General features: G+C 59.1%; 2 protein-coding genes across 33 annotated transcripts in view; one reads left to right on the forward strand and one right to left on the reverse strand.

The window, feature by feature from the left end:
• DERL3 (derlin 3) lies at positions 1 to 11,773 on the reverse strand. 15 transcript variants are annotated; one of them, XM_032471769.1, is made up of 9 exons: positions 11,666 to 11,718; positions 4,548 to 4,604; positions 3,992 to 4,089; positions 3,812 to 3,874; positions 3,660 to 3,733; positions 3,473 to 3,566; positions 2,828 to 3,023; positions 2,299 to 2,538; positions 1,414 to 2,197 (listed from the first exon to the last, which is right to left on the reverse strand). In XM_032471769.1, exons 1-9 carry the CDS (start codon positions 11,701 to 11,703, stop codon positions 2,116 to 2,118), a joined length of 942 nt encoding a protein of 313 aa, XP_032327660.1. In that variant the 5' UTR covers positions 11,704 to 11,718; the 3' UTR covers positions 1,414 to 2,115. The 15 variants fall into 15 exon arrangements, with proteins under 15 accessions (XP_032327673.1, XP_032327661.1, XP_032327671.1 ...); XM_032471768.1 differs by having other exon boundaries at positions 1,936 to 2,197; positions 3,812 to 3,877; XM_032471773.1 differs by lacking the exon at positions 11,666 to 11,718 and having other exon boundaries at positions 1,404 to 2,197; positions 4,548 to 4,609.
• Positions 5,623 to 24,617, forward strand: part of SLC2A11 (solute carrier family 2 member 11) — a 22,724-nt gene continuing 3,729 nt past the window's right edge. Inside the window, exons 1-12 of one of the 18 annotated variants that reach the window (XM_032471751.1) lie at positions 5,623 to 5,761; positions 5,971 to 6,107; positions 11,331 to 11,598; positions 12,449 to 12,599; positions 13,078 to 13,135; positions 14,194 to 14,225; positions 14,320 to 14,444; positions 15,935 to 16,033; positions 18,517 to 18,677; positions 21,139 to 21,263; positions 22,192 to 22,321; positions 22,844 to 22,992. In XM_032471751.1, coding sequence (XP_032327642.1) covers positions 13,101 to 13,135; positions 14,194 to 14,225; positions 14,320 to 14,444; positions 15,935 to 16,033; positions 18,517 to 18,677; positions 21,139 to 21,263; positions 22,192 to 22,321; positions 22,844 to 22,992 — 856 coding nt within the window. In that variant the 5' untranslated portion in view covers positions 5,623 to 5,761; positions 5,971 to 6,107; positions 11,331 to 11,598; positions 12,449 to 12,599; positions 13,078 to 13,100. Of the gene's footprint in view, positions 5,762 to 5,970; positions 6,108 to 11,302; positions 11,599 to 12,092; positions 12,600 to 12,818; positions 13,136 to 13,233; positions 13,438 to 14,110; positions 14,445 to 15,934; positions 16,034 to 18,516; positions 18,678 to 21,138; positions 21,264 to 22,191; positions 22,322 to 22,436; positions 22,612 to 22,843; positions 22,993 to 24,617 lie in introns of those variants that run through there. The other 17 variants (XM_032471759.1, XM_032471752.1, XM_032471753.1 and 14 more) reach the window with 17 other exon arrangements.

Here is a 24,617-nt window from a genome sequence, read left to right on the forward strand (position 1 = left end):
AGTAAGAAGTGGGGAGGGCACGAGGCAGGTGGCTGGGCGTGTGGCCACGGCTGGTGGGCAGGCCCCTTGCCCTCCTCCACTGCACATCCTGAGTCAGAGCAGGTCTTCCTCCTCCATGCCAGCTTCCCACCCACAGGTGCTGGGCAAGTTCTTGCTGTCAGAGGGCAGAGCCGCCTGCTTGTCACCCACAGCCTTGCCCCACCTCTTGGAGCAGCCACAGGTTTTCCCAAGGGCCCGGGGCTCCGCTGTGTGCAGCTGGCCAGGCCGCTGCTAGCTGGGAGCATTGCTTCCCTGGGCCTTGCAGAGGCCCTGTTCTGTGCAGGGATCGAGGGCCTGTGCCCAGCTCTTTCAGGTCTAACAGGCGTGCACCACTCTCGCCATGCCCCCAGCCACGTGTGTGAAACACTGGGCCCATCTCCACCCCCGGCTGGTGCCACGGCCGGGCCAGTTCCTCCCTCCCAGCCGGCTGTGAGGAGTGACGGAGAGCCTGGAGCAGCAAGCCAAGCCTGACGCCGGCTCAGAGGGTGATGGGCTGACCCTCCTCCCAGCTCTGCATCCTCTTCTGTAACATGGAAAGGTCCCTCTCTACATGGGACATGCCAGGGTGACATGTGGGTGGGCCTCCTCACTGGGCCAGGCACCACCTGGTGAACTGGGCACAGCTGCTGTCTAACTGAAGACCCTGCACCAGGCTGGCCCGCCTTCAGTGCTGGCAGGGCTGAGGGTCAGGACATAGCAGGGGCCCCACAGCACCCAGAGCCCAGCCCAAGGCCCACGTCGGGCAGGAGCAGAGTGCTGAGGGTTCTCAGTTGTAGGATATGGGGTGATATGGGCCTGGCCCTCTGGGCTGGGGGTTCTCGTGAGCACATCCTGAGACATGACAGCTCCCAAGGAGTTTGTACTCCAGCCACTGCCCTCCATCCAGGAGTGGAACTTGCTGGAGCCCCAGCAAGGGGACAGCTGGGCTTCACTGGAAGGCCTTGAACAAAGAGGAAGAGTCCAAGCCCAGCTGGCCTTGGAGACCAGTGGGCTCCGCTGCTGAGGTGAGGTGTTCGGTCTATAAGCAGGACAGCCCAAGCCCCACAGCTGGTGGGGTGGGGTGACCCCTGCCTGCCTCAACCCCACTGGGCCGGCCGGCCACTTGCCTGGGAGCGGCCTGGAGTGGGGCCTTCATACGCCGCCAGCCTGCCCCGCTGTGGACCTGCTGCTGCAGAGGTTTCCCCGTGAAGTTAAGGTCTGACTCCACAGTGAATATTTGTGTCATCTGTGAATGTGACACCCAGCGTTGGAGGAGCCCTCACACTGCTGCCGACCCAGGAATAAACCAGCTTGCAGACTGGTCATCTGATGCCCACTTTACAGAGAAAAGTGAGCTGCGGGCCTGATGAGGCTCTGGGTCTGCAGCCAAAACCGGCAGGGGCAGAATTTGCCGAGGATTCTGCTGGGGTGGAACTTAAGGCTTTGGGGTCATAGAAAGGGTCTGGTCCTCTTTTGACCTGGCCCTTGGGTCCTTGGCCCAGTCCTTTAGCTGCTTGGCAGGCAGATGAGGCAGAGGCCCACCTGTGGGCTGCTGGAAGGGCAGGAGGGGCCCAGGGAGGCGTCAGCCTGTGGGCACCACAGGCAGGAGCCCCGCAGACGGCGTGACCGGACAGCCCAGTCCTGGCCCCGCCACCAAGATCTGATGCCCCTCACTGGCTGGCAGGGAGCAGTGGCCAGAGTGGGTGGGATTGCCCAGGGCTCCACTGAGGCAGCAGCAGGGTGGGGAAGAGAACCCCGGGTCGGCCACCTGTGAGCTCAGAGCTCTGCTGGGCAACCTTGGGCAGGTTCTTGACTCATCCTGCCCCTTGCACTTGTTCTGAGAGGGCAAGCCAGGCTTGGTGGCCCTGGGTCGAGGCCAGCAGCACCTGCCCTGTGTGGAAGGGTGTGGCCGGCCGAGGCAGGAGAGCCAGTGCTATGGGCAGAGAGGCTGCAGGTCAGTGTGTTTATTCGGGGGGACCTGGGTATGGGCTCAGCCTCCATGACAGGTAGCTGTGCTGCAAGCTGGGGTCAGGGGCTGCAGGCCAGCCCAAGGCTGGGAAAATAGGTCCCTGGGGCTGGCCCTGGCCCTGGGAGGGGTCACTGCTGCGGGGGTTGTGGCTGCTCCTCCGGGAGGGGCAGGTAATTGGGGTCCTCCTCTGGAGTGTCCAGTAGCAGCTTCCTGTCGGGAGGGGCCCAAGCTGAGCTGCAGCCAGCAGGGTGCCCCATGAGGTGGGGGAGCCACCTGAGGCCAGGCAGGGAGGGCGTCATCCCAGCACTCACAGGAAGCCGGGGGTCAGCAGCAGCCTCTTGCCTCCTGGCTGGTTGGGGAAAACATCCTCCAGGAAGTAGTAGATGTGGCCCACAGCGATCCCTGCGGAGATCCACCAGCTGCCGAGGCCACCCTCCACAATCCAGAACCTGCTCTGGGACTCCATAGTGCCCAATGTCCTGCACAGATGGCCAGCCCAGGGTGGGACCAGGACTGGCCCGGAAGTGGGCAGGACCAGGGGCGGGGAGGGCCTGAAAAATCGAAGGAGTGGGAGCCTCAAAGCAGGAACCCTGACCCACCTGTCCCCACCTAGGTAAGGACCTACAGAAGCATCAGCAGGTCAGGCCTCAAGAAGTGAAACCTACAGTACAGGCCAGCTGGAAGTTCCAGGGGCTGGAAGAACAGGAGCCATGAGGGTGGGGAGACGGGGTGGGGACACAGATGAGAGGTCCAGTGCCAGTGGAGGGAGGGCTCTGGCTGAGCAGGCCCTCAGGTCCCAGACAGCCTGCCAGAGGAGGGCAGGGTAGACAGCAGGCTCACCCAGCAGGTCCACAAGGATGGAGTTGCCCAGCAGCATTGAGAAGCCCATGAGCGCCCAAGGCAGGAATGGTGCCTGGAAGGTGAGGAGGCCGAAGAAGTTGACCCTCACCCGGGGGCTGCGGCGGCTCCACACGTACACCAGCATGGCCGTGAGGGCCTGGCCCAGGAAGAAGAGGCTGCCCAGGAGCCCCAGCAGCTGGGCCAGAGTCAAGGCCTCAGGCCCTGCCCAGGGCCCCTGGGACTTCTAAACCCTGGAACCCTCCTGCTGGTTTCCCTTCCCCTATGGCCCGCGTGTGGCCTTCCCAGTCCAAGGCCACATTGTGGCCTCCAGGCACCACCTGATCTGCCCTGCCTCTCCACCTCACCCCAGCCCCGCGCCACTGCCCGTCCCTACCCCAGCTCCTCCTGGCTACTGGCTCTCTGGGCTCGGCCCCCAGGCCCATCGCCCTCTTTTCTGCGCACCACCCTAAGGTGTGTTGTGTACAGCACTGGAGATCTAGCCCTGGCATCTACAGCTGAGCACGCGCTGCACGCTCAGTACATCCTAAGCTGGAGGGAAGGACTCCGTCTCGGGCCGGCGCTCAAGGAGGGGCCCCAGAGCCAGCACCGGCCGGGCCCAGAGGTTCCAGAGACCGAGAAGGATACGGTCATAAGGACGCCCCCGAAGAGAAACATGAAGACGAAGTCGGCCGTGCGGCCGCGGAAGGAGCCCTCCTCCAGCATGCGGCAGTAGCGGAACCTGCAGCGTCTGTATAGGAAGTGCCACCGGGCGGGGCCTCAGTTTCCCGGCTCCCCGCCGCCTCCCCACCCCGGCCTGGCCCGCGCAGGATACACGAAGAGCATGTTGAAGAAGAAGCTGAATCCCAGGGGCCCGAAGAACAGGAAGTTGGTAACGAGCCTCCAAACCTGCGAGGGGCGGGCGGTCATGCGCGAGGCGGGCAGGGAGGGCGGGGCAGGCAGGTGCAAGGGGCGGGGTGGCCTCACCTGGAACTTCCGGAACACGAGGTGCGGGTTGAAGTAGAGTTGGAAGGGGCTGAGGAGCTCCAGCTGCTGCGGAACCAGGGGCGCGTCAGGGGCTGGCCCTCGGGGGGCGGGTCCAACCAAGACCACGGCAACCCCCGGGGCTGTATCCCTGGCGACGCCCCACCCGTCGGGTCCACTCACCACGGCGGCGGTGGTGAGGACGCAGGCCGCGGTGTAGGTCCGCGTCACCGCTGGCACCTGCAGGAACTCGGTCGCCAGACCCCGCCACGCCATTGAACCTTGTGAAACACGCGTGTCCAGATAGCCCGCGCTCTCTTTAACCCGCCTCTAAGCCCCGCCTTCCCGCCTTCGGCTAATCCGCGTCGGAGGTGCAGCCCGCCAGGGCTTGAGGGCGGGGTCTTGGGGCAGGTAGCCAATAGGAGGAGGAAGCGGGAAGCCGGGGGCGTGGGCGGGTCGAGACTCGGGGCCAATGAGCAGGCCCCATGGTTGAGCACGTGGCAGTTGTTGTGGTGCCCGCGGAAGCCACGCGGGAGAACATATGGCCAAATGAGGAACTAGACGCTTCGCGGCAAGCCAGGGGAGGACCAATAGCGAGGACCCACGGGGCAAACACAGGGGCGGGGCTGGCATTACTGGTTAGAAGAGAAAACCGGATCGAGGCACCGGGAGACTGAATGGGCGGGGCCCTGCGGGCGGGGCGGAACCGGTCTTCGGCCGCACGGCTCTGTTGGCTCACCTGGGCTGCCTGGCGGCCCGGGCTGTCCTTCCCTCCGAGAACCAGAGGCAGTGCCACCTAACCTACAGCAAAGGAGGAGCTCGGCTGCGTGTCCAAATCCCCGAGCGTAAACAGGCCCGCTGAACCTACCTGCCCCCGGGGGAGCCCCACGATGGCCACCAGAGGAGGGGCCAGACTGGGACTTAACAGCCCCGCTGGGACGAGGGTGCCAAGGCCGACTGGCGCAAGTGGACGGGATGGAAAAGGCCTTGTTATTTTGGTGGAAAAGAGAAACTCCATTTAGTCATTCTAATGAACAGTCAATCATTTACTGAGTACCGACTGTGGGCTAGGCACCGTTCTGGATGCTTCAAACACAGTAGCCAACAAAAGATGCTATCCTTCCTGGTGGAGCCAAAGGAGCCATGGGTTTGTGTTAAAATGAGAGTGAGTTTGCAGAACAGTGCGCTGACAGGGGTAGCAGCCAAGTGGAGGCTGGGGGGTTGGGTAGCGGCCCCATGCTAGATGGGGTGATCTGGGAAGCCTCTGTGAAGAAGTGATGCTTGACTGTCACTTTATAAAGATCCCTGCAGCTGCTGTGAGGACAGTAGACTGCCAGAGGAATCAGTGAGCAGGGGGAGGATGCAAGGGATGTGGGTGGGCAAGGTGGAGCCTGGAGGGCCAGGAGGAACAGGATGTGGGTTTGCCAGCAGATTAGGCAGAGCCCTGAGAGAAGAGTCAAGGGTGACTTTCAGGCCTGAGCCACAGGGTGATTGAAAGGCGGTGTCCTCTACTGAGCTGGAGAATGCTTGAGGGGAAGGCAGGCAGAGGGAGAGTCCTGTTCTGACCTCACTGAGTTTGGGGTATCGTATGACATCCGCCTGGAAAAATCCAAGTGTGGTTTTGGAGGAAAGGCCAGGCAGGCGGTCCCAATGTAGGTATCAGTCCTCAGCAGACCAATGACATTTACAGGTTTGGCCCTGCATAAGATGCCCAAGGGGCAAGGCTGGATGGAGAAGGGGCAAGGCCAGGCCTAGGCAGCCAGGGGTGGCGGGGCTGCAGCAGAGCCAGGAAAGGGCTTCAGGAGCGAGGCAGTGAGAAGCCTGGGGAGACATGGCCTTGGAAGAGACTGAGAGGTGCAGCCACACCAAAGGTCCCTGGATAATGGCAGGCATGAAGGAGAGGAAGGTGCCCAGATGGACCTGCCTTTACCAAATGGGAACTCAACCTTGGATGTGAGTGTAGCTGATGAGGGAAGCCCTAGACAGGGTCCTGAGCCCCCAGAGGAGACTGTAGTGGGGAGAACCGGCTGAGAAATTTACCTCAGGTGGATCCCACGAAGACTAGGGGTTCCCCTGGGGAGTGACTCAAGGAGCCCCACTCGGGGGGAGAGGGAGGGGAGGGAGAGGCTGGGAGTGCTGAGAGGGATATGTGCCTGGTTCAGGAGTGAAGAGAGGTCAGCCTGCTACAGCAGGAGCTGGACCAAAGTGCTGCGAGGCTGGGTGTTGGGAGCAGGCCGAGAAGCCCCTCGGACAACCTCTGTTCTCCAGTGAAGCAGGCTGAGGTCACGTCTGAGGTGAGGTGAGCCCAGCAGAGTGAATCCCACCCAGGAGGCAGCATGGCAGCCAACTGGGCGGAGACCCAGAGCCTCAGACACCACGGTGGGTGCCGGCCCTTGCCAGGCTGGAAGGAGCCAGCCAGGGGGGTTGGGTTTCTTGTCTGGTGGGGAAGGGGAGGCCTTCCTGCCCCCAGGCCCTTAGCAGCTGGCGCTGCCTGGCCCTCTGCTCAGGGTCAAGCTGGGGCCAATGGGAGGGGCTGTCATTGTGCTGGGGGGGTCTGTCTCTCCCCTTCCATGGGGCTGATGGGGCTGATAAGGCAGGAGCCTGGTTTTCAGGAAGAGAAGCACATTCCTGGGAGGCTGGAGCCCAGGATGGGGGCAGCCAGCTGGGCGGGGCATCCAGGGAGCAGGGCTGAGTTCTCCTGCTGAGCTCCCTTCTCAGAGCCCTGGGGTATCCTCAGGTCGGGGCTGAGGCCCAGCAGGAGACACTGCAGGGCCAGGGGCTGACCTCCATCACCAGTCCTGGCTTTCCTGTCCAGTGTCAGGCCCAGGACAGGCCACTCTGGAGGCACCAGGTCCACTCTTCCGACCCCAGCCTCCTCCAGACACTTACATATGGAGAGAAGCCCTGGGCTCCACGTGTCCCCAGGGGCCTAGGTGACACAGGCAGGCGAGCGTGCTGGTTGGTGATGGCTATTTAGACCTCCTGGCTGGGCTGCCTTCTCTCTCTCGGGCTCTCTTGAGGACTATGGCAGAAGGAGGGCCCATGGTCCCCAGGCAAGGTGACGATGGGCCTGCCCTCCAATCCACCTCACTGCCTCGGGCCCCTGTCTGCTGCAGAGCAATGAACCCAGGAGTCCTCAGGTCTGGGGACACCCAGAGAACCCCTGAATCCCCTGTCCAGTCTCTCCCAGTGCCTACAGGCAGGATGGCACTCCTGTGTGCCCTCAGCCGGCCATCCTTCTCACAGGCCTCACACTCCAGGAGAGACACTCATGAGCCACCAGTGACAACCCTGAAACCTGAAGCCATCCCTGCCCTGCCTCTCCCCAGCCCCACAGAACTCTCCAGTCCTTCCCTCCCCTCTAACAGACCTCCACCACGGCCACCCCTTATTCAGGCCTCAGCATCTCTCTTCCAGGACTGCATGCATCTCTGACTCCTTCATTCACTTATTTCCCTCCCTCCTGGCTGAGATGTTCTTTTCAAAGGAGAGGGAGGGAGGGTGGTGGAGATGCTCCCTACTCCAAGAAGCCCTCCCTGAAGGGACCAGAGCTCATCTACCTCTTGACAGGGCCCCACACCCTCAGTGTTTAAATGTATTTTATTCCAAAGGCAGCACATGTCTGTGGTAACAAGCGGGAAGAAGCAGAAACAAGGTGACTGCGGGAGGCACTGGTTTTCCTTTGACCCACATGTGGTACCCCTCACAGGGCCTTTTCTCAGAGGCTGTGAGCTCAATGCCCAACCCCTCCCGGCACATGGACCCCCGAGCCTGGACCCCCGAGCCGTGGTGGGTGGGCCTCGCTGCAGCTCCAGCCAGCACTTCCCAGGAGCAGCTGTGTCCCCAGCGGCCCTTCCTGTCTGGGTCCTGGGTATTTTTAGCACTGAATCCGGAACCCACTGGGCAGCAGCTGCTCATGGCCGGAGCACACAACAAACTGTCCAGGTGTGCTGTGTTGGGCCAACCCCACGGCGGTACAGGGAGAGACCTCGGCCTGGCCCTCTGAGCCTGGTATTGGAATCGACTTTCCAGGAATTTGTGGGTCTCTGGGTGGGATGGAGAGGGAGGAGGCAGTCAGTGGGGAGGATGAGTAGGCATAAGCCAGGCCCTGCAGGAGAACAGCTCATGCAAAGGTCCTGAGGTAGCATGGAGGGACAGCGGCAAGGGGAGGAGTCATGTGCCATGTGACGCTGGCTGAGCAGGGCCCTGTAGGCTGTGGTCTCTGTCCCAAGGGCAGTGGAGCGCCTCGGGAGTTTTCAGCCTGGTGGGAAGGTTAGGATCAGATGGCAGCTCTTTGGAGGAAGAGGAGCCAGGAATAGAAGCAGTGGTCAGAGTGGAGGATGGCAGCAGGCACATGACAGCAAGGGAGTGAAAGGACCAAGGATGTGGAAGGCACAGCCCTTAGCGTTTGGCAGAGGGGTGAGATGTGGGAGAAGCCCAGGTTTGGGATGGAGACCACCACTGGTTTGGGACAGGCGGAGTTTGGGGTGCGGTGGGGACAGAACCACCTCCAGGAAGTCCTCCTGGCGTCCCCAGCCCAGCCCTCCCAGCTCCTTGTCGTACATACACGTACATGCACGTTGTGGCCCTTCTCCAGCTGTGGTTTGGAGGTAAAACCTCTCTGCTGCCTCTGGGCTCCTGGGATGTCTCTGACATGCGACTCTGCCCCTTGAGTGCTCTCCTGCTGAGCAGCTGGGGCACAAGGCTCTCCACCTGGACCTTGGTTTCTCAGTCTCTGACCCTCTGTGGCTGGATGAGATGGTTCCTCTCCAGCCCCAGCCCCAGCTACCAGGCCAGCCTGACCTTCAACGCCTGGCTGTCACCGCCCACCCTCAGCAAATGCTCCTCAAATCCCACTTCCTGCTGTGGCCACTACCCCGCACGTCAAAGCCACCTCCAGCTGGTGCCCAGGGCCTCAGAGCAGCTGGCAGGCACTCCCCCTCCTCTGCCTCAGCTATTTTTGGGCTCAGTGTGGCTGTGCGGCTGTGTTTGGAAGATTACCTGATTGACAAAGTCAGCCAAATGGCAGGGCCGGGGACACAAGCTCACGGAGACAGGAGCCTGGAGACACAGTGAGGAGACTACGCGGCCCCGTGCGGGTCTGAATGCCTGGGGATGCACGTGGGATCTGGTCTGTGTGGTCCTGGGTCGGGGGTGGGACCTGAGGCACACTGTCTTATGGTCTTCCTACTTGTCACCTGCCGGCCAGATCAGCAGGCAGCTCTGGTCTGTGGCCTGGCGGGGACCTGGAACCCTTGGTTAGAAGTAGTGACTCAGCACCCCAAGCAGGCAGACAGACAGGCTCGGAAAGGCCCAGGGTTTACCCATGTCCCACCTGGCCTGCACCACCGACACCTCTGCCAAGCAGCCCAGGCCCTGCTCACACACATCCGGAAGGGTGAGCCCCAGGCCAGGTGCTCACCCAGCCACAGGAACCCTTGTTGCCCTGGAGATACCACCACAAGCCCTGCCCCCACATTTTGCTCTAGCCGGTCTCCCAGCCTCAGATGCCCTTGACTTGCATGAGGTATTGGGGCCTCTTTAAGAAAACAAACGCAGTTACAAATGCAAGATTAGGTAGGAAACTGAATCTCTGCTTAGAATGAGGACACCAACAAAACAAGTGACAAGTTCACAAAAACTAACAAATAGCCCTCAATATCAAATTCAGAAAAAAATTCCCTCCCTGGTCACAAGCTTGCAGTTAAATGGCCCCCTGTGCCCAGGTCAGGCAGCGGCTGGTGAAGGAACCAGCGTGCGTTAACCAGGCGCTCTGCACTGCTGGGGAAACTGGGGCTGGGGTGTGGGGAGGAGGTGAGCTGCCTGTTCAGCTCCACCCCAAACCTGCACTAGGTGGCCCAGTCCCAGGGGACCAGCCACTGTGATGCTCCCCTTCCCCACTCCATGGGCCCTGCTGGCAGGGGGCTCCCCCCCGACCAAAAAATGCAGGCGTCAGAGCTTCAGAGTCTGGTCTAACCGCCATCCCCACCCCCTGCCTCCCACCCTTCCCCTCCAGATGTGGGCACAGCTGTATTTTTAGAACAGCCAACCACGAGGACATTCTTTCCTTCTAATTAAGATGGATTCAAAGCCCCTATCTGCAATCAGCCCGACTGTTCAGTCCTCAAATATCAAAGGGTGGCCAGGAGGGGCAGTTTAGCTGGTTGTTCCTTGGGATTTTTTCTTTCTTTTGAATCATTATGTTGGAAATGACCCAGAACTGGGGTGGGAGCCAGCTCTGAGAAGGGAAGCGAAGGAAGATTTGGCGCAGAGCCTGCAGGAGCTGCTCCTGGGCCTTGCCCTCCATACCCCTGCCCAGGCTGGGACTGTCCAGCTGGGCTGAAGCACCCCAAGGTTCAGCCCCCATGGGCAAGGTCTGTCTGGAGATCAAGAGAGGGCTGGGTTCCTGTCCACAGGATGTCCAGTGCAGGGACAGTTGTTATGATGTCCCCATTCTACAGGTGAGCAGACGGAGGCTGGGAGATGGAAAGTAATTGTTGGAACTGCAGGGGCCCCATTGGCATCAGCTGCAGCCAGTCCTGTGGCTGACCTGCTGTGCTTGGTGGTAACTCAGTGCCCACCCTGGCAGCCTGGTGCCCAAGGTCAGCTGGCATCCTGAGCTCCACCCAGTGCGCCCTCTGGAGGCTCCCAGCATTGGGTAGAGATGCCAGTCCAAGTGGGAGGAACAGGGAAGGCCTCAAGGAGGAGGGGGCTGCCCCCAATCCCGCAGTCCTTCCTGAAAACCACAGCTGACAGACGAGGGAACTGAGAGCTCAGAGAGGAGGCAGTGGGGCCAGAGCAGCTTAGCCCTCTGATCCGGGCAGGCACGAATCCCGATCATCTGCGGTGGGGCCCCACCCACCACTCATAGTGATGGAGGCCTGCTGAGCCCTGTTGGAGAGCCCTGGCTCTAGGGGTTAGGCAACTGCTCAGACCTCTGTCCCACCCGTCATGGAACAGAGAGGAGAGGCACAAAGCGACGCAGAGGCAAGGGGCTGGATGCCAGGCCTCCCAGCTCCCGCCCAAAGCCATGGCCTAACTGGCCGCGCGCAGGCTGGGTGCGCAGGATAAAGGAAGCAAAATTACTTGGGGTGCGTGGAACAGGGGATGCCTGGGCTCAGCCAGGACTCGGCGCCCAGGGGTGCCTGGCACCTGGCGGGGCCCCTGACGTGGGCCTCTGTTTCCCTGCCACCGCGCAGCCCCGGGAGGTCCAGCGACCGCCAACCCAACTCCCGCAGGCCTGGGCTTTGTCGCCCCCTCGCGGCCGCAGCCGGTCTCGGCGGCGCGGGCGGATCATGGGAAACTGGCGGGGGCGGCCTGAATGGATCCCCCGTGGGTCTGGAGGCCAAATCCCTGGAGGGGGGCATCCGTGGGCCCGGGTAACGGCAGAGGCATCTTCTGGGGCAGACCCGGGTCGGCCAGGCGGCCCAGCCGCTTCTTTGCGGCTAGGAGCAACGGCGGCTCGGTGGGGTGTGGACCCGGTGGAGCCCTCCAGCCAGCTTTGCTGTATCTATTCCTTTAGGTGCGAGCCACGCTGCTCCCTGCCTCCTGCTGAGTACCAGGGGCTGGTCCCCCACCTTCCGCTCCCCGCCCTTTCTGGGCCTCAGTTTCCCGGTCTACAGAGAGCCCCCAGAGTGTAGGACCGAGCGCGGGGCGTGGCTCCCACAGCGATGGAGGGGCGTCACGCCCACATTGGCCACCAGCTGGGAGGTCTTGAGAGCTAGTGGGCGTGGGGCCGGCACCCCACCTCCCCTGCCCTCACCTCCACCTTCTCACCGGGAAAACCGAGAGTGAGTGTGAATCCACGCGGGAAGCCCCATCCGGGAGGAGGAGTCAGGGGCGTTCTTTTCACGCTACCTCGACTCCAGCGGAGCGAACTGGCCAAGCTGCCCCATCCCGCAGGGTCTGTACCGGACTCAGAGATCTGACAGCCTGGCCAGACTCCCACCAGAGCTGTAGGCCCCCGCCCCTCGTGGAGTCTCAGGGACTCCTCTGCGAAGGAGCCTGAAGCCACCCACGTGTGGTTTGTTGAGAGGATTAGCCATCAGCCCCTTGGCAGCTACAAACCCTCACGACCTTAACTTTCACATACTCAAGGTTAAGCTCCCAGCTAATGCTTGCCAAGGAGAAACCTCAAGCTTCCTTGTTTCAGGATAATAATTAATGGCCGGGGAGCCCACACACTGGGGGTCAGACTCCAGCGAAGAGTTCAGGCGGCATTTCAGGGAGAACCAAGGTGGGGTGGGGGTGGGGCAGCCGGGTATTATCACATGATCTCAGTAGATGCAGAAAAGCATGAAGTTAGCAACTGCTAATATTTTATTGCATTTTCCCTTAAAAGTGCATGGTGTTTTGAAGAAACTTTGAAAAGTTCAGATCAGCAAAAATAAAGCAAAAACTAAGCAGGAGCAATAGAGACACTGCAGTATCCATTCTGATGTACTCCTACCATAGTCTTTGCTCAGGTGACTTCCTAGGGTCACTGTCAGATCTGTTTCTATGACCACAAATAACATCTTTGGCAAGTCTGGTTTCCATCTGGCCTTAGTCCAACTCCTGGATTCCACGCAGGACCTGGGAAGCCCTGAGAAATAAAAGATTAATCTGGCCCACTGGGCCCTGTGGTTCCTCACCTTACAGGGGCCACTGGACGGGATTAATATTGGCACATAGGCCGGGCCGCCCTCTCGCGCAACGGATTCCACGGCTGCAATCCGAGACCGGTTCTCCTGTCTGCTTTCCAAGTCACGGGCTCTGCCAGGACGGACAGATGAGAGCACTCCAGGGACTGGTGGGTCTGCCTTTCGTCTCTCTTAATACTGTTCCTCCTCCAGGGAAAGGGTGGAGACACCTGGACTGGAGGAGAGTGGGGATGTCTGTGCAGAATCAAGGGCTCTGCCCTCAGAGTGCTCGGGGACGGGGTCCTCCCGGCGACAGGGGCCTCCTTGGCCCTGGTGGCGGGCAAGGGCGCCAGATGAGTGGGAGAGGAGGCCGGGCCGAAGGGCTGGTAGGGGGTTCGAGGGGCGGGGCGCAGGAGGGACCAGCAGGGAGTCACTCTGAGGCGGCAGCGGGGGAGGGGACGTGGGGACGAGGGGCCAGGGCCGGGATTTCAGGCAAGCCTGGAGCGCGGTGATTAGAGCTACCGGCCGAGACCTGCGGGTGTGGATGCTGGGGGATGGCCGGGGTGACCTGGGGCCAGAACTCCCGGTCTGCAGAAATAGGCCCCAGGCTCGGCCGAGTAAGGAGTCAGTGGCCTTTCACCTTCACAGCTGAGGATAGGAAGGGACGGAGGATGAACAGGAGCCGCAGTTACAGCCTCGGACCCAGGTGACGGGCTCGCGGGACCCCCCCACCGCCCCACCCTGCGCAGGCGTCTCGGCCGCACGCTCTGGGCACCACGCGCCGTGCGCGAACCTTCATCTCGTCAAACCGCCCTCAACACCCACTGCGCGTGCGTCCGCCTCCGCCTCGAGACGGGTTTACGCCTCGCTATCGCCCCACCGCGCATGCGCCTCCCCTTACCCTCCGATCCGCGCTTGGCGAAGGTTTGAATTCCGCCGGCCCCGGCTTCTCAGATGAGGGATTGCGGGCTTGAGTGCACTCTGGAGGGCTCAACGAAAGCGTCCAGGGTACGGAAGTATCTGGTGCTTGTTTGCACAATGGAGCTAGGTGCCGGGCCCAGACGAGCTTGAGCAGGGGTTCACGCTCAGGGATGGGCTGGGGCGAGTGCAAGGTTGCGTGGGGTATCAGCGTGCAGGACTGGCGGAACGGCCGCGTCCCAGGCTAGCGTCCCTCGCGATGCCTGGGCCCTCAGGTCCTCGTGCGGTCTGGGCACGCCCTCAGGGGCAGCAGCCCTTGGGCACTGCGGTCCTCCCCGCCTCATCCTGTCCTGGGTCTGTTTCCCACCTTCACTCCTCTCCCCAACTTTCATCGCCTTCACCAGGCTCCCTGACGTCCAGCGTCACCTAGGATGTGGGGCAGCCGGAAGAGCTCGCCCAGACCCGCGCATCTCCCCATCTCTGGGTTCTCCCGCCAGCCTGCACGGATTTCCTTCAGATGCCTGCATGGCGCATTCCCTCACCTCCTTCAAGTCTTCGTGCGATGGCCCCTTCTCAGTGCTTACTCCCTGACCACCCTCTCCAGACTCTCCCTCTCACCTCTCCCTGCTTTGTCTCTGTCGCGCCCCCCACCCCCCCGACATATATCTTCCTTGTTCATTTCGCTGCTGCCTATCTTCCCCCACTGGAAGGGAAGTTCCATGACGTCACGGATTTCGTCTTTTGTTCATCGCTTTATCCCCAGCACCTAGAACTGCAGGTTTATTGCCCATGGTAGGGAGGCTGAATCACCAGCACAGCTTATGTCTGAACACTTTCCATGACCAGTCACAGGAGGAGACAACCTCAGTCTCACGGAAGTAGGTGATTTATGCTGTCCTGGAGACCTGCCAGCACCTTGGCCACATGGGCTCAGTTCACATCAGGCACTGCGTGACTTGTGGCTTCCTGCAGATCTGCTGTCTCAGTGGAACTCTGCCCTCCACGCAGCCCGCATGGAGTGTCCACGTGACTCCAGTGAGAAGGGACTCCTGGATTCTGACCTGCCTTCCCCCTATGGCTTCAGGCTTGGAAGGAAGGTACTTAGACCTTGTAGGGACTGTGAGCAGCCAGGGTGCCAGTCATGGACCAGCCTGCAGACCTTTGGCAGGATCCTGCCCTCAACGCCTCTTCCTCCACCCCCCTGCCCACCCCGACTCCCAGTCCAGTTTCTCACTATGTTCTGGAAGCAGATCTGTCTTTTCCAGCTGTGTCTACCCCCCAGCTCAGTTCCTGGCTGGGACGGGCACTTAGTATTTGATGGATCAGTAAGTAGCTCTGAGGTCCTGGAAATTCTTCAGAAAGGCCTTAGCCAAACATCCTTGTGCCATGAAATGTGTATTTTAAGTATTTTTTAAAAAATATAAACATGAACCAGGACTTCATCTTTGGGGGACCCTTTGCCAGAACAAGAAAATGGTGGTATCAATTTACTGGGGAAAGATCAGCGATTTTATTTTTGTATGGTTAACCACTTGGCGACTATCTAGGAGAATATCTGAGGGAAGCAGTTCATTGCTGGGAACTGCTCTTTGGGAGAGCGGAGAGCTTTCAGCTTTCAGCACATACTGAATTTTTAAAGAAAAGTATAAGAGAAAAAATAGAAATAAGATTGTGACCATTAGTTTGTTTTCTGTTTATTTTAATGGAGGTACTGGGGACTGAACCCAGGACCTCACGCATGCTAAGGATGTGCTCTACCACTTGAGCTATACCTTCCCCAGAAATAAGATTGTGAATCCCTAAAAAAAATGCCAACCTAATGACGGGGTATCGGGGTGCTGAGTCCTCATGGCAGTGTACCTTGGGGTGTTCTCCCTCCAGCTCTAAGGGTGTCGCAGGGGGATGAAAAGCTGCCCATGTTTGTACCAGGTGTGTGTGGTGCATGCATACCTTGGCTGTCCCCCAGCCTGGAGGGACATTATCATCCCCAGGGCCAGCGAGAAAGTGATTCCAAAAAGACAAAGCCCAGGAGCCAGGCTGATCTCTGCTCGTCCATATGCCCCCAAGTCCCCACATGTGTAGCTCTGTGTGGCCCCATTTCTTAGCCTTGCTGCAGAACAAGCTAGGAGGGCAGAGCCAGAGGCCCATCCACTCTGTTGGAGACAGTTTCGCTGAAGCGAGTTATTGGGGCTCAGGGGCTCCTGTCCTGCTAAAGGCACAGCTTCACTCCCCTGGGACTCCAGCTTGGAGCGTTGTCCCCCAAGCCATAGCAAGCATGCCCGGGGCCAGCCCATCAAGGAGGGCCGGGAACGGCTGCCCATCTCCGGACAATGCTGCCAGGGGTGGGGTCGGGGTGAGGGGGCAGCGGGATCCTGGACTCAGAGCAGAAGGCTGGGGTGCCTCTGCCACCTGCCAGCCGTGTGATCCAGGCAACTCCTCTCCCCTCTGCCTCGGTTTCTTCATCTGCAAAGTGGAGACATCACTGCCTGGTTCAGACAGATTGCAATGCTGTGATTGGTTAGTTCCAACCCCGGGAGGGAGGTGGAGGCTGTCGTTGGTCACTCTGTGTCCTCTCCTCTCTCCTCAGTTTCAGGGCTGGGTCCTACTCTTGACCATCTGTGCAGCTGGCATTGGTGGGACTTTCCAGTTTGGCTACAACCTCTCCATCATCAATGCCCCGACCTTGGTATGTACCCTCCGTGCCCACCGTCACCATCCCAGTGGGTGCTGAGTAAGGGCCAACAGCTGATCTTCAGGCCAGCATCCACTTGGTGGCGCTTTCTCCCACGCATCCACCTCTACTGGGATGTCCCACAGGTCCTGCGGGTTCAAACCCAACTCTGCAACCTCCCCTGAAACTCACACATCCTCCTGGGTCCCTGATATCAGCAGATGATTCCACCATCTCCCAGTGACTGGGGGTCCACCCTGACTCTGCCCTCCCTCTCTCTGATACCAAGTCCTTCCTAACTACTTCTGCCTTCTAGCCATTTCTCCTCTCATCTCTTCCACGATCCCAGTTCAGACCCCATCTCTCCTGCCTGGATCTCTGGCTCAGGCTCCTCACTGGCCACCCTGCCTTCAGCTTCTCCCCTTCCAGATCTTCTCAAGTTTGATCAAGTCACTCCCCTACCCAGAAACATTCTGTGGTTCCCCAGTGCCTAAAGGACTAGGACAGACTCATCCACCTGAAGTCCAAGGCCTCCTGGGATTAGAACCTGTCCACCTATCTCCCACCTTCATTCCCCCAACTTTGCTACCAAAGCAGGTTAAATGCAGTTCCTCAAATACGTCCAGCCCTTTCTTGAAGGCTTCTTCTGCTGGGAAGCCCTCTCTGTCCCACCTGCAGGAGCCCCTCAAGGGGCCATCACCTTCCTGAAGCCTTTCTTCCGCAACCCCCAGCTGGAGTCCCCACTCCCTCCCCAGCACCTGTTGCTGGCCTGGCCTGTGCCGATGTTCAGTGAGTCCCTGTGGGAAGGATGGCTCTCTCAGCCCCAGTGATGGAAGCCACCTCTAACTCACCTAAGTAAGAAGGGGCAAGTGTCCTGTCACACAGCTGGGAAGGAAGTGGGGCTGCAGGAACCAGGCCCCAGGACAGAAATGGGGCTCACCTGATCCTGTGGGGCCTCATCCTTCACCCAGGACAGAATAGCAGCTGTCACCAGACTCAGACTGTCCTAGACTGGGAAGCCCCAGACAAAAGTCCTCCCTGGTAGTTCCAGCACAAAGGCTGGGGAAGGCTCTGATTGGCTCGTTTGGATCACATGCCCATTTGGCCAATCACGTGGTCAGGAAAGTGAAGCACTCCTATTGGCCAGGTCTGGGTCAGGTGACCAACTGCATAGGGGCTGTGATTGACAGTGGGAAAGAACCTCCCTCCAAGGGAGGTATGTTAGCACATGGTGGAAGCTGGGGATGGGTGCACATCCTGGGCAGAAACAACTATAGCAGCCCGGTCCCTTGAAGAAAGGATGAAATGGAGGGTTTAGAAAGGGAGGTCTGGGCTCGCTGCATTTGTTCATTTGTTTAATCAGTAAGAGTGTGAGTGTCCACCTCAGTGCACACTGACAGTGCAAACTGAGAGGGATCTGTCAGCAGCGGAATCCCCTGGACCACCACGAGCCCCTAAAAATGGGACTTTCTTGGCCTCACAGGCTCTCTTTAACCCCTTGAATAGTCACCCTTGAGGATTTGCAGCCAGGGTCAGGGGAGGCTGGCTCTGGTCCCAGCTCCCCGGACAGGTCCTTCCCCCAGAGGGACCTGGCGGGTACCAGGCTAACAGCTAATACCCGGAGTTGGCCTGGGAAGGAGAGGGGCTGGCCCGGGCAGGAGAGGGCTGACACTGACATTCATCTCTGACCAAGGGAAGGGTATCTGGGTCTTCCTGAGTGCAGCCATCCCTAACCACGTAGCCTCTGTTCACTGACCTGGAGCAGCAGCTCTGGGGGATGGGGCTCTGGGTGTCCAGACCATGTGGCTGCAGCCCTGACCTGTGGCTGAGGGCAAGTTGTGGGCCTGATTCCCAGTCTTAACAATGAACAGAGAACGTGTATCTAACAGAACACTTCCCAGGGCTTGTCACCATTGGGGTACCCAGGAAACATGCTGCACACTCCAGAAAAGTCACTTGGTTTAGATACCACAAAGGACGATTTTCAAAGGATGTGTGGGATGTCGAGGACACACAGGCCAGTGGGAGTGCGGTCATGCAGATTTAGTGTGCCACCTCTACCCCCCAAGGGACACATGGAAGGAGCAGTCATTGAAACCAGATGGATAAGGCCATGTGGTTTTCACCTCTTTGAGTGGAGCAGTGATGTTTGGTCAGGCTTTGTAGATGGCCTGAGGCAACCTCCCAGGAAGGGTGCCCTGGGGACACACAGCCCTCCTGCCTCCTCTGATGTGGCCCAGGCCAAAAGCAGGGGGATGGGGCTGAGAGTGGACTCAGAGGGGCAAATAGAGACTGACCAGTGCTAAGCTCCAGGAGACACTGTGTTTGAAAGACACGGGCATGGTGCTTTCATGTGCCAGGTGCTCGGGCGAGTTCAGTCCCACCATGGGGAGTAGGGTTGCTCAGGAGACTGCCTCCTGCACAGAGGCAGGGCCTGGGGGGAGAAGGCCTTTCATGGGGACCCCTAACCCAGGGGTGACTGGCCTCTCTGTCCCCAGTACATTCAGGAATTCACCAATGAGACGTGGCAGATGCGCACCGGCCGGCCACTGCCTGACCACCTGGTCCTGCTGGTGTGGTCCCTCATCGTGTCTCTGTACCCGCTGGGGGGCCTCCTTGGAGCATTGCTTGCTGGGCCCCTGGCCATCACACTTGGAAGGTAAGTGCCTCCCGTGTACCCCTGGAAAGCCCGTTAATGATGCCACCCCAGGCTGCAAGCTGAGGGATGCGGGCAGGGTGCCCGGCAGGTCCCCACCCAGCCTCCTGCCCTGCCTGCAGTGTCATGTCTCCTCGTGGAGGTGGCAGAGGGAAGAGTCCCACGCTGTGTGGGAGGGAGGACCCCTGCTTTCTGGATCCATGGCTGCCAACACGTGTGGTCTTACTGGGAACAAGCGTTTCCTCTTCGATTTCCCTGTTGGAAGCCAACTGACACAGTTCTGGGGTCCCAAACAGGACAGGCAGACCCTGACCAATTGTGTGAAAAATTGGGGTAATGCAAAGGATGCTGGGCTGCTCACGGGAGGGAAGGAAGTACTGGAAAGCAGGCCTGAGAGGGGCAGGTCCAAGGTGCTGCGAGGATCCCAACTGCCTGCCCCAGCATGGCCTTTCCTCCTGGGAGGCCGCCTTCAGGGCATCGACTCCAACCACATCCCGCCGCCAGCATCTTCACTGAGCTCGGAATCCAGGAAGACGGGTTGCTCTGGAACCACCTTGGGTCACTTGCCTGCAGCTGTGACCCAGCAGGGGCGAAGGGAAGCGGGGCGGAAAAACTAACGGCTCCCATGGGCCACCCCTCGGCTGGCTACCCAGCATGTGTGGACACCTTTCTCCCATGTATTTGGTTCCCTACGTGCCCCTCCTAATGTTACTCGGCCACCTGCCGGATGTGCATTTCCCTCTTCCTGAGATCACTCAGGGCACAGCCGCCAGGGCCAACACAACACGTGTTCTTCCCAAGCTCAGGGATTCTGAGTGATGACCACTCTGCCCGCCCTGCGGCGAACCTCTTGATATTCTGCAATCTACACATTTAATGGTAAATTTAACTGCCCTCAAGACACCTGGGAGGAGGGAAAAAGGAGAAAGAGTAGGGAAAAAACTAATCGAGGAAGAGGAAACTCACGGTGACTTTTGTTTAAAGCATATGACCCAAAGCATGGAAACACAGGTAGAGGAGCTGCTCCTTGGTGTTGGACTGGTCATGCTGTCGCTGGTGACTTCCATCCTCTGGTTTTCTGCTCTTGTCTTGGGTCAGCATGTCCACTGACTGAGGCTCTTTGCCCATTGGGGTGACCCCAGTCTTCATGCTTGAGTGGGAGCAGTGACTGATGTCACACCTGGAGGCCATCTGCTTCTGGATGATGGGGTTCCTAACGCAACACTGAGTTCCATGGGCACCTGTCCTTCCTCTTTCACTGATGGAACCTCCTTTGTTGGATGCAGAATTGCACAGGTATCACGCTGGTGTATTTAACAGGAATATCTGTTAGGATGTCTCAACTTCTAGTGACAGAAAATCAGGACTCAGTTGGCTAAAACAACAGCCAAACACCCAATTCTGGTGTGGATTCTCCTCCTGGGCCTAGTGAGAAGCCAGGAGTTGTTTCTGATTAAGAGGAGAGTAACTCGCTGAAGTGGTGGCTTTGCTCAGAAACTTTGGTCTTGCACTGTAATTCTCCTTGGAGGCAGCCACCTGGGCACTTGGAGCACCTTAGTCTCCCAGGTCTAGACGGTCGAGGAGCAGAGCATCCCACAGTAGGTTTAGACCCCCTAGAGAATACTCCATCAAAACTTCCAGGTTTGCAAATCACCCGGTGGAAGTGTGGGATCACAACACTCAGGGTGGAACAGGCTGCCTCCAGTGGCACGTTACCGAGGCATCGAGTGTCCTTTCAGCATAAAGTATCAAAGTAGTGGGCCAGAGGGATGCCTGAGGGATGGGTGGCTCCTGGTGGAGCAGATGGGGGTGGCCCTGAGCTGGAGAGCAGGCATCCCCTTAGGGAGGTTGGTATCGGTGCAGTACTGACTTGCCCGTGGAAGCTACATGTTTCTGGTGTTGTCTGTGTCCTGAAATCCAGCAAAATGCATTCGCCAGAGAAATAGCCACAATCAAAGTCCTTTGTTAATTTATACCAGTGAAGAAGCCATATATGGCTTATTAGGCACCGTGGGAGTTACCGCCGGATCGCGTTTGTTACGGTCAACTGTCATCCGCCGTCCTCCAGACACAGGTGGTCTGAGCGTTGGCTCATCTGTTGATGGGGGCAGGGCCGTGTCCTGCTCTGGCTTGGTTCCCTGTGGCTACAGCCAGCCGTATGATCTACTGTGAGCTCTCCTGAGTGGCCTGCCGGACAGCACCTCCAAGCCCAGTGTCTGGAGCCCACAGCTGCTGTTCCCTGCGCCCCCTCCTTGATTTGCCATCTGTCCCATCAGGAAGGAGTATGCCCCTCGGGGCATCCCACGAGTGACCCTAAGTACAGTGGCCAGTGTCATTTCTGTCCATGTGGCTTAAACTACTGATGCCGTCCCCGCGCACACACAGGTCTGATCAGGGCCCCCCGATCCCCAGGGTCCCCTTGGGACTGAACCAAGCCTCTCTCCTTGTGTTCGGCTTCCCCAAGGAAGAAGTCCCTGCTGGTGAATAACATCTTTGTGGTGGCCGCAGCGACCCTGTTTGGCTTCAGCCGCAGGGCCGGGTCCTTTGAGATGGTCATGCTGGGAAGGCTGCTGGTGGGAGTCAGCGCAGGTACTGGGCGGGGGTGTCTCCTCCTGCCTCCCTGTTCCTCTTCTTCATGCGTTCCCTCTACTCCCTTCATTCCTTCCTTTATCGTCTTTGTTCATTGATTTCTTTTCCATCCGTGCCCACCTTTTTTTTTTTTTTTTTTGCAGAATGATTAAATATGGTGCATTTTAATAGACACTTAAAGTGGGTACAGCCCACACTCCAGGGAAAGGGGACCGGGTCAGACTTTATCTTTGTGCCTGGAGTCCAAGCACAGAAGGGATCCCTCCCTAAGTGTTTGTAGGAAGAACAGGGGTACCTCCAAGAGTCTGGGGCCATCAGCTTACCCACCTTCCTCCTGGCTGCCCCCACCCGGTGCTTGGAGAGAGGCAGGACCTTGTTGAGGGTTGTTTCCGGACCCCAGGCCAGGGAGGGGATGGAGCCGCACACCCCGCCTGCCGTGTTCCCAGCTGGAAGACGCCCCAATACAATGGCCTCCCACTTTCTTGCTAGGTGTCAGCATCTGGGGTGGGCGGTGGGAGGTACTGTCCAGCTGTTTTCCCACTGGCTGCCTGGGTGCCAGAAGCCTCCCTGGGGAAGCTGGGATGAGGGGGGACCCTCCAGGGATAGTTGAGGTGAGAGGTGAGAGCCGGGACAGCTGGGGAGCATCCACTCCCTCAGAGCCCCCCACATTCCTTCCACTGACCGTGACCGGGGCTAGAAAATGCTGGAACTGTGGGGTGGGAGCCGATCTGAGGACTTCTCTCTCAGAAGTCCTGGGGGTGGACTGGCATCCTGCTGGCCCTCCAGCAGCTGGAGAGGAACCCTTCCAAGTGTAGGGACTGAGGGAGTAGCACTCATGCTGGGATCCCATAGGGGAGGGGCAGGTGGCACTGAGGAGGTGTCGGGAGAAGCAGGCCTGTGGCTGACCATCTGTTGCACATGCGTCCAGGTGTAAGCATGAACGTCCAGCCCATGTACCTGGGGGAGAGTGCTCCCAAGGAGCTCCGAGGAGCTGTGGCCATGACCTCAGCCATCTTCACCGCCCTGGGAATCGTGATGGGTCAAGTGGTCGGACTCAGGTAAGTGCCCCTCGCCGGGCACTGAGAGGTTAGAGGGGTCCAGGAAAAGCCCTTCCTTGCCTAAATTTTTCTCCCACCTCCCAAGGAGATTAAGGCGTTGCTTCCTTGTACTCAGGCATTGAAGCCCCGTCCACGGGCCTCTGGCTGGTACACAGAACACTTATCGGTCAGCCGCACTTCGTGTGCATCTGCCTCTTCCAGCCTCTCCAGATCGCGGAGCAAAGAATGGGTCTGGACAGAGGAGAGGGTGCAGGTTTCGGCTTTTAAAGGGAGCATCCCGGGAAAGAGGGGTGAGGGCAGAGCCTGGAGCCCTGGGAAGAGCCCTGGGGAGAGTAGCTGCGAGGGATGAGGTAGGCCCACGCCCCTGCCCTCTCTCATGTCCCCACCTGGGGGGGTCCAGGCCCAGAGCCGTTAGGAGGAGGCACAGAGTAACACAGACCCTCTGTCCTCAGTGGGGCAGGCAGTAGGGAGCAGGACTCCAGCAAGGAGGCGTCTGGCTCAGCCTCTCCTCTGTCTCCCCAGGGAGCTCCTGGGTGGCCCGCAGGCCTGGCCCCTGCTGCTGGCCAGCTGCCTGGTGCCTGGGGTCCTCCAGCTGGCCTCCCTTCCCCTGCTCCCCGAGAGCCCGCGCTACCTCCTCATTGACCGTGGAGACTCCGAGGCTTGCCTGGCAGGTGAGTCCCTGACCTCGGGCCCCAGACCACCCTTGGCCATGGTGTACATCTGGCCAGAGCATGTGGGTCCTCAGGTCTCAGGTTTCATTTATTCAGGACAAAACTATCCCTCTTTTTGTGCCTCAGTTTCATCATCTATGCACCCCTTCGAAACTATTTATCAAGGGGCTGTCCTAAATGCCAGGGCACTGGGCTGGAACAGACTCAGCGTCTGCCATCTGGGAACCCAGGGTGGAGCAGAGAAAGCACCCCCCAAGCCAGACGTGCGAGAGGGTGAAACACCAAGCAAGGCCTCAAGGGCGCAGTGCTGGCTGGGCTGAGGTCCTCTGTCAGCTGTGGTTCCAGTGGTGATGCCCGAGGAGCACCCCCAAATCTCTGGCTGAAAACAGCAATCACTGCCTGCATCTGCAGCTCATGTACTGCCTGGGCTGGCAGCCCGTCCCTGCCCATCTTGGCTGGGCTGGCTTACGGTGCCAGGGGTCAGCTAGGAGTCGGCCAGTTGAAGCTGGTCTGGGCTGGAGGAGTTCAGCTCTGCTGCACATGCCCCTCCTCCCACTCTTGGTACCGTTGGACCAGCGCAGGAATGTTGTTATGATGGTGGCAGAGGTGTGAGAAGGCAAACCCAGCCGCACAAGCACTTTCCAAACCTTTGGCCCCTCATGCCCACTGTTGAGCGTGAGGGGCCAGAGTCACATCATTGACCCCGAAGTCCAGAGATGGGAAAATCCATGGCATCTCCACTCGCATGGCAAGTGGTATAGGTTTAGGGAGGGGTGAAGACCAGGGCCCACTAATGTATTCTTCCCAGCTTGCCATGGTGACCATTGCTACTATTCATGTCCCTCCCTGTGCAGAACATGCTTATGTCATCCTGGAAACAACCCCGCCCCCAAAGTCTCAAGCAATCATGGCCTCGGGCTTGTAATCTAGGATCTTAAGATCATGTCAAATCTGTATGTCCCTTTTCTTGATCCAGAGACCTAGGAAATAAAAACCCAAGTCTTCTGCCCCTCCCACACTTAGCAGACACTGGTGAGAGTGGGCTGGTGTAACCAGAATGAACCTTTTTCTCCAAAAAAGGGTGGCAAAGAGGTAGAGAGCAGTCCTCTGCCCACAGCAATGCTGAGCGCCCCTGGGCAAACTGCCTTGGGGTGGGGAGTTGCCCTCCATTAAGCCCTGGCTCCACCCCCTGGGAGGCGCTTCCCAGGTCCTGGTTCCCGCAGCTTCTTGGTCCTGCCGTTGGAGACATCCTTCATTTTCCATCACCTTCCTTGACCCCTGAAGAGGGCACTGGAAAATGTACATATAGAAAGCTGGTCTTCACATTTCAAACCACCTCAGTGTCTTTTCAACTGGCAGAGCTTTTTGTCAATACAGCTTTCTCCAAAATGATGTGAATTTTCTGAACATTTGGTTTATGTGCCAAGAGCCACATCCATAATTCTTTTTGAGACATGCTTCTCTCTTAATTACTGGAATTTGGGAGTATGCTGGGCTGCTCTGGACCAAGACTCTTAAGCCTCTGTGATGCCCCTCTTTCCAGCCATGAGGGTCTGTGAGGCGCTGCGTTAAGCCCTACCCTTGGTTTAGTCTTTACCCGTAGTCCGGGGCTTACTGGCAGTGTT

This window comes from Camelus ferus, chromosome 32 (assembly GCF_009834535.1).
Source record: "Camelus ferus isolate YT-003-E chromosome 32, BCGSAC_Cfer_1.0, whole genome shotgun sequence".
Taxonomy (NCBI): Eukaryota; Metazoa; Chordata; class Mammalia; order Artiodactyla; family Camelidae; genus Camelus; species Camelus ferus.